Here is a 13,688-nt window from a genome sequence, read left to right on the forward strand (position 1 = left end):
ATAGTGCTATTTTTTAAGATTTGTTTTGTTTGTTTTTCATTTGTTTGTTTGTGTGCGCCCCCCTCAGTTTTTTTAGCACCAGCCGCCACTGATTATAACACAGCATAGACCACCTCAATATAAACAACATAGCCATTCATTTATTTACCTTAACATTTATATTTTAATAACAAATTTTAAATGAATGTGTTTCACTTTTAGCTTCAGCCGTATTCAGGCGGCCATTGTGAATAAGAACTTGTTCTTAATGACATGCCTGTAAAAATAAAGGTATAATAATTGCGACAGGAACAGTTTTCAGGGGTCTGCAACCTGCAGTTCCAGAGACACACGTTGCTCCTTGACTCTGTAGCTCGCTTAATATATCAAACGATTACATTTTGCCCCGATTTCTCTCGTTTAGTTCTTCATCTTCTTTTTCCATGAAAAGACACTGTCCCCCACCCTGCCTCCCCCCTTGGTAAATCTGGTCTAGAACCGCCGCTGCAACTATGACACCAGCACTCGTTCTAATCGCGGCAGTGAAACCGACTGTGTTTAGGACCCGGCGGAGCAGAGCGTCTCCAGGCCTCCGCAGTCGGTGCATCTTGGACCGGAGGAGGGCTGGCCGGCTGGGGTGGCGGAGGACGGGGGCGAGAAGAGGAAGGAGGCTCCGGGAGCAAAGCGAGACAAAAAAAGGGTCAGGCCTGGGACTTGGGAGACTGGGTAATGAACACACGGCGATTCGCGCTTTTCTCGTTGACCCGCTGCAGCCGGCTGTCTGCTAAGCGCGCAGAAAGGGTAACCTCTATGCGAACAAAAAGCCCGAAAGCGGAAGGCGCTCGGTGGAAACGGGGAAATAGCGAAATGTGTGGGGAGGGAGGAGGGGAGGTGGGGGGTTCGCTTTCCATGCAGATGATGCTCATTGGACATCCAGAGGTGAACTTGACCGTGTTTAGACCGCGGAAGCAGCTTCGTGCCTTCGTGATAACCCCGTAGTCTCGCTAAAGGAAATAACGGGGATTTACCCATCAGAAGCCGTGGCCTGTATAACACAGCCGCCCTCCCGCGGGTCATGCTGCAGACTTCCCCCGGCTGCAGGACACGTCTGAAACTTTGCCATTTTTTTTTTTAATAGACGGCCAGGTGAATTACAGACGCGCTTCGCTCCAGTCGCTCCCCTGGAAGCGTGCGGCTTAGGGCGCATATGGTGCGTCGGAGCAGAAAGAACGCATGAGTGACCCCCCCCCTCAGATCGGCTGAAACAGCCTCCCCCCCCTGACACTTTCTGCTTCCTGACTGCAGAAATGAAGCCCCCCGTTACATGTGGCTTCTAGATGGATTCCGTACGAATTATAACAAGCTGTAATTTGACCGCCAGATGATATGAGAAGATCAAAATCCCGTTTCCAGGAGCGCCACAATGAGTGCCGCTGCGTGCGCATGGCTGGAGTAACTTCAGCCCATGTGCGGATGAAATATTAATGCACAGAAATATGTGCAACAGTCTTAATAGCCCCGCAGCATTAAACAAGCCAGCGGCTCGCACATTTAGCACCCTGCCCCGTGCAATGAAGACTTACAGCTCAGCCACACACACATGCATGTGGTGCGAAAGGGCCTGCGGGCTATAGTCGCCATACAGTACAGCTATAGAAGCCCGAGTGGGTCCTATAGCTGCGTGACGTGAACTCCACAAAGAGAAATCTGAGCAGCAAAGCCAAGTTCAAGTGAGCAAATATGCGCAAAGTGGGTCAGATGTTGGGATGGACTGTTTTGCAAGGCCCTGATCTTAAAGCATTGCCACGCCAGTAGAAAAGTTGATTTAGATTTTTCGCTTTATTATCACTAAGATGCATGCAGGGTTAGAGCAAGTACATTTTAAAGAGAGATGAACGGAAAATAGAAATAAGAGAAATAGGCCACAAGGCAAAGTGTGTTCTAACGTGTTTCTTTTTAAGAGAAGGATCCCTTTTTTGTAGAAATTCCCTGATCTCGCCTTTCCTGGCCAGTACCGATTCACAGTTTTCTCTTTAGTTTTCACCTGCTGGTCCTGACTTTGACCAATTCCACTATTTAGAATATAGGAAAGAGAAGGAGAGAAAAAAAAATAAGTTTTTTTTTATTGATGTATTCAGAAATTGCAGAAATGATCCCCTTTGCCTCAAAGCATATGTCCTTCGCTTAGATTTTTACAAAGCTCTTTATAAAGAATTGTACATATAAATAAATGCTCTTAGTCGATGCGCTTAAAGACCAAAAATTGAAGGACATCTTACTGTGGAGGAATTTACTGAGTATAGGAAAAAAAGTGTTTCCATTTTTTTCAGTTTTGGACCCACCAATCACCAGACAGCCTACCGAGGCAAAGTTAGCCGTTTGATTGGTGCATCCCTAACGATTATGTTATAGTCTCATACAAGTGATGAGGTTCCTTAGCTTCACTTTTCTTTTGTTGCATCCTGAACACAACTCCTTTCATAGTTCTAGTTTTCTAGTAACTATCCTCCTGTCATGTCAAATGAAGATAATCTCACTGATAAATCTACACAGGTAGGTAATGAGAGTATTGATTTTCACTGCAGGATTTCACAGAAATACAGAGGTCTTTAAAAAAAAGTGCATAGAAGAAGAAAATAAAATGCAAATTCTGTTTTTTTTTTTTGTTAGTTTGGGTTGATAAAATCACACGAGGCACAAGAGTCGAGCTGATCAGGAAGAATTAGTTTGAGAAAGTTTCCTTCAGATTCTGAATTATTCCTCTTCAGTTCCAGTAGGTCCTCCTGGCCCACTTCACAAACCACTTCCAGGTGTTTACTGCGCACCAATCTACGGCGTTTTTTTTTTGTTGTTGTTGTTTTTTTGACGCAGCTTTACAGAGTCCAAACAAACACCTTTGTGGTGGGGTTTTTGAATAAAAACACGTTAACATAGATCAGCAGACAAAAATTAAAATCTTCGATCACCTGTCTTGTGCCTTATGTGACGTCACCAGAGGCGTGTGCGTAAAGAAGCTTATTTTTAGAGAGTAGATTTGATCCTGAATAGATAATTTACAACAAAATCACAAAACAAGTAGAAAACCGGACCACAGCTTGTTGCTGTTTACAGGTGATGGACTAAATATGAAGAGACTCATTGATTGAGGCTAGTTGCTTTAGACTTTTTCACTGGCCTGTCGCAGTCGTCAGATTTTAGTTTATTGATCCTAGAGTCTGAGAGCGCTCGCGTCGACGGAAGTTGTGTTTGCATTTTTGAACTAAAGCACCGTCGAGCGTCTCAATATCACAGGGAGGCATCAGCCAAAAATGCGGTTTCCTCCACTGATCGCAGTCAGCTCCAGTATTCGGTGATTCAAAGGGGGATCTAACACGTTTCTCATCTATTTTTTTTTCTTCTCTATTCCAGGAGAGAAGAGTGGAAGGGTCATCTCTGATTTCGTCATTTTTTTTCTTCCCCTTTTGAAGTTCATTTTCACTGGAAACTTCCCCCCGGTATTACCGCACATCCCCTCATAAGCCTGTAAGACTCGACGATGCCATCCAACACTGTCACCAACACCAACTCCACCTCATGCAAAGGCTCCGATTTCGCGGATTCGCCCGGACACAGAATGGTGAGAAGCTGCCGTGCGTGCGACGGTGCAGGTTTCCACGCGGGGCCTGCTGCTGTGTCTGCGGGACACGGCAGCTCTCTTCTGTTGGATTGCGCGGCAGCAGCTCCAAAGAGTGCATGCATGTGTGTTAGGACATTTGTAGTTAAAGCTAGCAGGGCACTTGAAGAGTCCATCGCCTGCTTCTGCCTGGACTCATAAAATACAAGCCGGCAGTTTTGCATTCTGCTGACAGATAAACAAGGATATCATCCCAGACTAGACTTACCTATTTATTGTATTATTACATAGGTATTACACAAGTAAATCACAGAAATTGAACTGATACGGATATTGGTTTGGTAAATTTATATTCAAAAGATTTATAAAAGGTGGATAAATTCAATATCGTGCAGCATGGACGTCCCCTGCAGCATCCCCCCCCCCCCCCCACCCCGTGCAGAGGCCGTAGCATCGCTGATGAAGAAGTGTAGAGGCGCAACTGTATAATGTGACGTTTGCAGGTGTAATGGTGGTTGCTGACGTGGGCGTTGGCTGCTGTGGGTTTAGTCAGAGCTGGAATGGCTCCACCGCTCTTCAGCTGGAGGGGGGGGGGGGTCTGTCCTCTTCCTCCATGTTCCCATTACACAGCGCTGCCCCTTCGTCTAGTTGCCTGGCAACAGACGTTGCCTTAAATACCCGGCCACCCAGACGGAAATAGTGCAGAGGCATCGACGGTGGAGCAGGGTTCACTCCAGGCAACAGCAAATTGCATTTCAGGCTTTTTTTTTTTTTTTTTTTTCATTGTTTCCGAGGAAATGATCGCAGGGAGGGCAGTGTGCGGGTTTCGTTCGGCGGGTCGGAGCCGTGGGCGCTCTTCCTGCCGCAGACGGGATTGTGCGATTCACCAAAGTGGTTCCCAAATGAGCCTGCGCACCAGGCTGCACTCAGAACATGCCATTATCTATGCAAATTCTGCTGGCCCGGTAGGGGGGGAAAAACAAAAAACGGAGCACCAGGCACTCTATTAGAAATCACCCAATAAACCGAAAAGCATCTGCACAACACACGCAGAAGGACTCCTAATCACATCAGGCCGCAGGTATACATCTAAAGGCCTTTTGGTAAAATCTGGATTACGCTCTAAAATGAGTCCCCTTCCTTTTCATTTTCACTGATCAAACGTACAGCAGCGTCAGTCGCTCTGTATTTCTCCACGTTAATTAAGATACCCCCTTGGGACCGTCATGGTTGATGGATTCATCTCGTTTCAGCAGCAAACAATCTAAGGGTGTAAAGCAGCTCGACTTTTAAAATAGCTGTGCACGTATGATAACCCCTTTCAAAGACTAAAAACGTTGTTTTTAAGGTTCTTTGTTATTTTTTCTTCTGTTTAGTGGGTCTGTTGATCGATTCTGCAGGGGAATTTTATTTTTTTTCCCCCCTGTGAGGCGTCGAGGTTGTTGCAAGTTATCACAAAATTGCAACCCCTAAAAAAAAAACATCAACAGTGCTGTCAGACTCAAAGCTACCTGGACCCCTCAGTGCGTCTCGTCGAGCAGTGTTTGCTGCTCAGAGAGCCTTCTAATGAAGTGAAATAAGATAAAAGTGAGAAACCTTAGAAGGATCCGCTACTAGGGCTTTCTTGATGATAGGTGTTGTGTGTTAACAGCCGAAAGTGACCGGTTCTTCATCCAATCATCTGCTAAGCGTTGGTTTGAGGGAATGCTGAGGAGGTTGGTGTGCAGTGATAGCTTCCCAGCATATAGTGTTTTATATGTAAGCCAAAAAGTTCCCATTTAATTTCATCTGACCAGAGCACCTAGCGCTAGATGTCCGCTGTGTCGACGACGTGGCTTCATAGGCTTTAAACGGGGAGGTCTTACTGCTTTCCTTATTAAAAAAAAGCTTTTTTTTTTTCTTTCCGCTTTGTTCTACACATAAAGGCCAGGTTCGTGGCCTTGTCCTGTTGACAGATTCTCCCACCTCAGCTGTCCAGTCCAACTCTCCCTGGTGCCAGAAATGCCCTCGCTATCAGTCCTATTTGCATTTAGACCTGGTGCCTGCATTCCCATTCTGTCAATACTGAACCCGGAGCATCCCCATTCCTCTCTCTCATCAACCCCAGGGCCGCGGCGTGGTGGCAGACGTGAAGCTTTGTTCATGCCCGTTGACAGTTTGTATTAATCAAAGGGAAGCCGCAGCAGGGGGGGGGGGCTGGGGGAACGCGGGGGCAGGTCTGTGCGTTTGCAGCCGTGTCAAGAGGCAATTGTCTTGAAGGTCAGAGGTGCATTCACGGAGCTTTCACTTCAGCCTAGTTCAGAAGGGCATGTCGCTCGGTTTCTGTCTCTCTCATTGTCTGCCAGAGACGCTCAGTGACCTGCTGCGCTTTCCGCTGCTCTGCATCTTGTTTCATTTCTGCATCGCTGCAGAGTTTAGCGTCGCTTCTGCCGCGACGCTTGTAGCGATTTCGATGTTTGACTTGTGCCAGGTTTAAGGACGACGATCCGTCAGAGATGATTTTTCACGAATGTTTATCTTTACTAGCCGGTCTTACTGGGTTGCTTTCTCTTCACAGGGTGAGAGCACAATACTAGGCACGGACCTAATGGAGGAGCAGAGGTCAGCTTTTAGCAGCGCCTCTTTTAAAGCTGGAAAACCTGGAAGGAAGCGTAAGCAGTTTCCAGTAAGTATTGACCCGACACGGTAGAACAGGGGCCTCTACACCAGTGCCTCCATGCATACTTGTTATATGGCTCAAACTTAAAAGCTGGGCGCTTGCATTGGTTTACCGCATCTTAACAGTTTTTAAATCAAATACAAAAGTAGAAAAAAGTTTTTTTTTTTTTCCATTTCTAAATTCTGCTTGAACACAGTCTATGATGTAACCTAAAAACACCTACCCACCGTTTAGACAAAGTTTATCTTTTAAGTATTGAAGCCCAGTTGCAGTGTATCCCACTTCCAATCAGCTCTGACTAGCATCCCTGCCCCTGCTGAGCAAAAGCCCCCCCACAGCATGATGCCGCCACCATAAGTTTCACGAGGGAGATGTTGATTGTTGAAGCAGATGTGCGGTTTTAGTTTTCCAACACACATAGCCTTTAGAATGGAGGTCTCGTCTGATCTGACCGCAGCATCTTCTTTCAAATGCTTGCTCTGCCCTATAAAGGGGGTTTAGCAAACCGCAAACAGGACTTCTTAGGCATTTTTTATGGTTTCAAGAGATTTTCCCTCCTGAGCTTGGTATCTCTGTAGCTCCCCCAGAGTTTTCTTGGGCCTATTATCTGCTTCTCTGATAAATATACTCCTTACATGGCCTGGCAGTTCATTTTGGAGGTCAGGAACCAGCGTCTTTAGGCCCACCTATGGCTTCATAGCCCCAATACAGAATCGAGAAGCTTTATTGTCATTACAGGTTACCATAATTACATTTTTGGTGAGGCAGACACAGTGGACATAGTCTGGTTTAAGGAATCTTTCTGTCCAATTTTAGGCAATACCTTCATAGAGCTTGCGCAACAAAATGACATTAGTTGTACAAGAAATGTGCAATTTTTCAGTCTTTTTAGATTGCTGGGGTGTCAACAGTGCTCCATGTTTCTTAAAGTGGGTTTAATCTTTTCATTTTCCACAGACCTGGACAGGATTGAGTCGGCCTTATTCTACTCAGTAAACTATATTCTCTCCCTCATGTTAAATGTTTGACTGAAAGATTGTTTTCTTGGTTTCAAAAACAGTAAGAAAATGAACTGTGGCAAATTTATTTGAATCTAAAACTAATCATGGATGGTGTATATTTATATACTTCTAGGTTTTTCTTTTTCTGTTAAGGAACGAGTGGGTTTTGCCGTTCTTGACAAATGTTTGTCTTGCAGAAGCAAAAGCAGAAAAATCACTGCTTCTGCAGCCATGCCATACCAGGCATGCAGTTGTGCCATGCTGGTCATGATGGTGGATTTGAACAGTTCTCCGGGACACCTTTCAAGCTCGGCATGTTGCGTTATACTCTAACCCGGCTCTAAACTTCTTCATGATGCTCTTTGTTCACTAATGGTCTCCAACAAACAGTTCAGGTCATGTTTCGGTGCTGTTGGGGACCCAGATGCAGAGACGATGGCAACGGGAGCATAAAAGGAGGATGATTTAATGACTGGGAAAATTAGGATGAGGACAGCAGAGGATCTGACATGGCGTAACTGAACCAAGGGGTATTTATACTGGGTTCTTTGATTACTGGATGCTGTGGCGATGAGTTGATGAGCAAATAGAAAACAGCTTTTAAATATCAGGAAACTAGGGAACTGAGGTAAAAGCGGCGGTAGTATCCTAAAACGCAGGAATACAACGGACCCTGTTGAGTAATTAGTCGCCTTCTGACATCACGGGTCCTATTTAGGGGTGTGACAGTAAAGGGGGCCGAATACAGATTTCTTTTTAGATTTTCCTTAGTAGAATCTTTTGAAAACCATGGACAGTTTTCCCTCTGTTTCACAATGATTCACCGCCTCGTGTTGGTCTGTCAGACAAAATCGCAGTACAACACATTGAGGACGGCGGGCGTAACGTGGCAAAATGTGAAGAAAAGTGCGAGGGATGGGAATGTACCAGCGAGGCGTTGGAGAAACGGGGCCTTTGTGTCGATATGTTGCAGCGACGTCAGGTCGGACTAGTTAGGGTTTGGCTTTTCATCTGTGCCGTCTGCCTTAGTCTGACGGCTCCAAATCAACCAGCCAGTCAGTCGTGCGTTTGTCCCCGGCGCAGAAACCTTTCTGCTGTGGCTAATGACGCTGGATTTATCATTTATTTAGCATCTGGAATGAAAAGCAAAAAAACGGTTCAGGGCATCAGACGAGAAGACGCGGTTGCTCCTTCTCACCCCACCCTAAGCGTTTCCAGTATTAGAGATACACGCTGGGACTGCAGTCGCTGGGTGCACTGCAGACGGGAACTGTCGGCGATGTTAGAAAGACTGCAGTCAAATCGGACAACCTTTATTTCACCAGACAGCACCTAACGGGTGCAAACACGAAAGCGTTGTTTTCAGCCTTTGGTTGTCTGATAAGCTGTGAGACAATGTAGTCTAAACTACGCTGCCTACACACGCACAGACATTACCTTATTTCCAGTGTTTCTAGAATTATTATTTTTTTGAAGATCTAAATTTGGCAGAAAAAGGTCGTCATGGTCGTGCGTCTGTATTTGGCAGGAGCGGATTTTATGAAGTCCGACTCTGAATCAGGGAGTGTGGTAAGTGGTTTCCCAGCTGTTGGGGGGCCGGATGCCTCTGGTATTATCCTTCTCCGAATGACGCAGGCATACCAACATGTCCTCGTCCAACGCTTGATCCCATCAGGAGATAAAACACAGAAACCGTAGCAATCAGAGCCCCGATAATCGGAAATGGCCGGCGTTCCCTTGATCGGATCTGACCTGAGATCACCGGGAAGAGAACGTTAAAAAAAAATCAGCTTTTTTTTCAGGGAGTGCTTTTAACGCACTTATTTTTAAACACAAGAGGTGAAGGGAATAACCGATCATATTTAGGTCATTGCACCCGTCTGCAGATGGAATAATATATCGAGGCAGCAAATGAACATGTGTGTCCTCTACTGCTGATGACGAGACTAATGTTACTTTTACTAATGTTACTTTTACTAATGTTACTTTGGCACACACCGTTTAACTAGACAGTTTTACCAAGCACGGCGACTTTCAGGGGTGGACTGCGCCTTTAAATTTCCCAGATCTCAATCCAATCAGGCATCTGTGGGACGTGCTGGACAAACATGTCCGATCCGCTCTGCCGCTTCCCGAACTTAAACCGTCTGCCGCTAACGCCTTGGTGCTAGATTTCACCACACACCTTCAGGAATCTATCGGAGCCCACCCCTCCATGGATCATAGCTGTTTTGGCAGCAAAAGAGGGGCAACCAAAGGACTATCAGGCATGTCGCCACTAAGTTTTGACCTCATCTGCGTGTTTTTCGACCCATAAATTAGAATAATCGTAAAGTCGCATTACTTTCTGTTGGATTCAGACCTAACAGCACTATTTAGGAACGTGCAGCAGATATATATGTATATTGTCTTTGCTGGTCAATGTTGCATAAATGTGCTCGTATGTGTTAATAGTCATGAAAATCAAAATCTGACTAAATCTGAGTTAAAGCAAGCTGGAAGTTGGAGCAATAATTACTAGACAAACTTTCAAAGCCCTACATGGACAAAAGGATTGTTTTCTTCCCCTGTAAACCCGGGGAAGCTCCGGTAAAGACAAGTATCATCGTTGTCTTGGTTTTACCCAGAAAGGTCAAAGAGCATCATTTCCTCCTTTACCCATTAACTGACCCTGTTGTTTTTCTAACCTCCATGAAGCTTTCCTTTAATGTTTAAGGAGGATACTCCTCCATAAAGCACTTTCCTGCTTCACTGCGCTGCTTCTTTCTGCTTCTTTCTGCTTCTTCCTCTCTTCTAGTTCTAGTTTAGCATACATTCAAACTGGACTACATACATTTTGGTTGTAAAGCAGGTTTTTTTGGTCAGAAACAGAGGAGTATATTGACTATTTTCGCTAAGTCTCTTTTTGGCAAGGCTTTGAGTTTAGCATAAAGACACACATCGTTTGAAAAATACTTTTCAAACGATGATTTCATTATCCACTTTTTCATAGAATTTTTATTTTTTCCCCCTCGGGTCATAATAATATTTGAACTTTCTAACATTTAGCAACTTGTATGATCTTAAAATCAAGAAGTACTTTAAGCATGAACAGCCTTTTTAAGGCTATGCCACAGTTTATCTTCTGGATTTAAGTCTAGACTTTGACTAGGCCACCAAAACATTTTGATTATATTTTGTGCCTCTCAGATTCCCCGTTTTCTCCAGCTGTGGGTAATGGTTTTCCCCATGGTTGTCTGGGACACTGTGTCTTAGAAATGGCTTTATAAGCCCTTTCTCATACGCGTCGGTGGCTTTTCTCACCTGTTCCTGAATTGTATTGCTTTTTGTTTAGCTCTTTTTGCCTGATTCATGTTGTCAGACTGGTTCTTTTTAAACGGATCTTGATTCTGTGGGTCAGGCACTGAACAAAAAAAACTGTAATAGATCACAGTTAATTCCCGACTCTACGTTGGAAGATTTTTTTTTTTTCCACATATGGCCAGGCAGGTTTGGAAAGCTTTTTTCCCTTAAAAGGGATATATCACTTTTTTTATATTTTAAATACATTTTGTTGTGTACCTGGAGTTTCTAGGCATGTAGAAAAGATGAACTTAGTCTGTCCAGGAGCTGCGTAGATATCTTTATGTTCTGCTTGGGCCATAACTTTCAAGCCATTTTCTCTATTCTCTATTTTGAACAATTACGTCGCAGTATTGGTTGCGGTACTCCTAAAAAACAACGTGGACTTCCGGCTTACCAGTTCTGTGTGAATCTGACGTTCTTTATTTATCTTTTGCGGCGATTCTGTAGTCCAAGCTCAAGGATGTTGAACCTACAGCTGGATAAGTGAAAATCTTCGACTGACCGTCAAGATTCATTGCACCGTCCCCAGCATGCTACAAAAATGGCCGATGGGGGTGGAGTGGAAGCCTCTGCCACCTGGAAGGGGGTTGGGTGTAAAGTGTCTCTTGTAGATTTAAAGAGACAGCACCAAAATGAGTTTCTCTTGACACACCTCAGAACAGGGGGAAAAGTAGGGGCTCTATGGCAACATTAACGAGGAATTCAGACCAAAGCATCGCAGTTGCACTTTATATAGACCACAAATGAATGATTCAAATGTGGAAAGGAAGGTATTAAAGGCATGATGTGTCCTCTTTAATAAGTGAAATCACCATTTCAAAACCGCTTCCTCTATATACTTCAGTTATCTTTTTCTAGGATTAAGATTTGCTGATCTGATACATTTAAGGGTGACGCTACGTTTTATCCAGTCATCAGTTACAGCCATGTTTGCATATAAGCTGCGGCGCACCACGTTGGATTAGCGGTTCAGCGTTGTGCTTTTGACCCCTGCCTCCCTGTCTGGGCTGTCTGATTTACCAAGCTGGGCCTCTGACCTCTGGGACCCGCCACATGTGGTTCACTGGGTCACTCCTTGGGTTGCGTAATGCTTTCAGCAGCAGTAGGGTTGCACCAAACATGTTCGTTCATGCACTCTTTTGCCTGTGTTTGCCTCGGTTATTGTGCGTGTGTTTGCGCGTGCTTGCTTTGTAACATAAACACGTCTTTGTGCAAACCTAGTCAGTCTATGAGACGGAGCTGTGGCTTTGTTGCTTTCCTTCATCGCGTCAGACTAATTCACTGGCAGGCTGCTGCTTGTTTGGCTGGACCTGTTCAGGTTTATGGATCGTTAGTCCAGTGAGGCCAGACGTCTGCAGCCTGAGAGGGACACTTGAAGGCCAACTTTGGTCTTATGGCGGCTTTGTTTTTATTGGACATCACTGCTTCGACAGAAGTTTGCTTTGCGTGGCGTTATTGCAGGGTTTTGCTTTGCGTCCAGGCGGTCTTCAGCTCTTTGCTGGCAGGGTCACATCAAGAGCAGAAATCTTGGTGTGTTCATGCTGAGCCCCCAGGGAGTGTGTTGCACAAATCTCATGAGGTTCTTGCTGTTTATCCACGCTGCACTAAGTCCAGAATGTTGTTTTGTGTGAAACTCAGCGGCATTCTTGAAAAATGTCTTTTCAGACCAACTTTATGGTCAAAGTAAACCAGTCATGTGTTTTCCCAGGCTACAGCGGATACGCTACAGAGTCGTTCAAAAGCGGTCACACTGCTTGAACTTCTTTAAAAAACGTAATAAAATTTAACGCTGAAACCAAAACTTTGAATGTATTTTGTGGTGGGTTGATGCTTATTGACCAGTGCATCGTTTGGAGGAGGAAGGTGAATGTCATATAGTTTTCAGAGTTTCTCACAATATCAATCTAAAAGGTGTGGCTTCCATTTCCATTTGCAGTACCAAGTTTTGCTGAAATTGCAGCTTCTAGTATTTTGAGTTGTGTCTCTACCAGGTTTGTACGTCTAGAGATCGTGAGATCTTAAGTATTATTTGAAAGAAAAGTCAGACTGGATGTAAAACATCAGTATGAAGAGCATTTTTCAAAACCCACCATAGATTCACTTCTAGACACGGATCTAGAAGAGATCCGTGGCTTCATGGGCCACTGTAACCCATGAAGGCTTTGATCTAGACCAGGTATTCTCAAAGTGGGGGTCAGGACCCCCACCCCCCATCCGGGGTATCGCGAGATGATCCAAAGTCTCTGACTTGTCAATGTCAGAGACATGCTTGTTTTAATGTACCAGATTTATTACGATTTTTTTTCTAGAAAATGTACGACTTGATGACATCAAAAACCATCCAGGTTTTGTTTTCTCACAAATATTTACTTCTCTGTGGCCAGTAATTTATATTCTTTCATCTACAATGATCATAATACATGGGGGGGGGGGGAGTCACAAGAATAAAGTCACAATATGTGTACAAGAATAAAGAACATTATAAGAATAAAGTCACCCAGTCGTTTGCATAATCATTTCAAAGTCCTGACACTAATAAAAATTTGGTGCTGATTTGCCAAAAAGATTTAGTTTTTTTTTCCCTAATTGTGAATCTGATACCGAAGTATAACTTTACAAAGATACTCATCGTTCCTCACTTTAACACAGGGGGAACGGTTCTTATAAAATCACAACTTTATTCTTACAATTTTATGTATTTTCATAGCCCCAGCCCCCCCACCCCCCGACGTTCTTATTGTTGGAGTCAATTTTGGAAACCCCTGATCGAGACCCTTCCATTGCAGCTCTTGCTGCACGTTTATGGTCGTGGCCGCGCTGGAAGTTGAACCTCTGCTCCAGTCTCAAGTCTTTTACTGCCCTTTATTCAGCTTTATCCATTTTCCTATCAACTCTGCCAGCTACTGCCTCCCCACGATTTAATGCTTCCACCCCTTGTTTCACCATGGGTTTGGCATGTTCAGGGTAATGTGCAGTGTTAGTCCCCCCCCCCCCCCCCCACCCCCCCCCCCCCCCCCCCCACACACACACAGGTGTTTTCGGGTGTAGGTCACAGGGTTCGTTTTTTTGTATTCTCTATCTGACCAGAGCC

The 13,688-nt window shown here is 44.7% G+C and overlaps 1 protein-coding gene across 5 annotated transcripts in view; it reads left to right on the forward strand.

The window, feature by feature from the left end:
* Positions 1 to 546: 546 nt before the first annotated feature.
* Positions 547 to 13,688, forward strand: part of dnmt3ab (DNA (cytosine-5-)-methyltransferase 3 alpha b) — a 60,443-nt gene continuing 47,301 nt past the window's right edge. For 3 of the 5 annotated variants that reach the window (XM_012871562.3, XM_012871563.3, XM_012871566.3), the window contains exons 1-3: positions 565 to 705; positions 3,388 to 3,595; positions 6,150 to 6,257. In XM_012871562.3, coding sequence (XP_012727016.2) covers positions 3,515 to 3,595; positions 6,150 to 6,257 — 189 coding nt within the window. In that variant the 5' untranslated portion in view covers positions 565 to 705; positions 3,388 to 3,514. Of the gene's footprint in view, positions 706 to 3,387; positions 3,596 to 6,149; positions 6,258 to 13,688 lie in introns of all 5 variants that reach the window. The other 2 variants (XM_036150681.1, XM_021321019.2) reach the window with 2 other exon arrangements.

The sequence above is a fragment of the Fundulus heteroclitus genome, chromosome 19 (assembly GCF_011125445.2).
Source record: "Fundulus heteroclitus isolate FHET01 chromosome 19, MU-UCD_Fhet_4.1, whole genome shotgun sequence".
NCBI lineage: Eukaryota > Metazoa > Chordata > Actinopteri > Cyprinodontiformes > Fundulidae > Fundulus > Fundulus heteroclitus.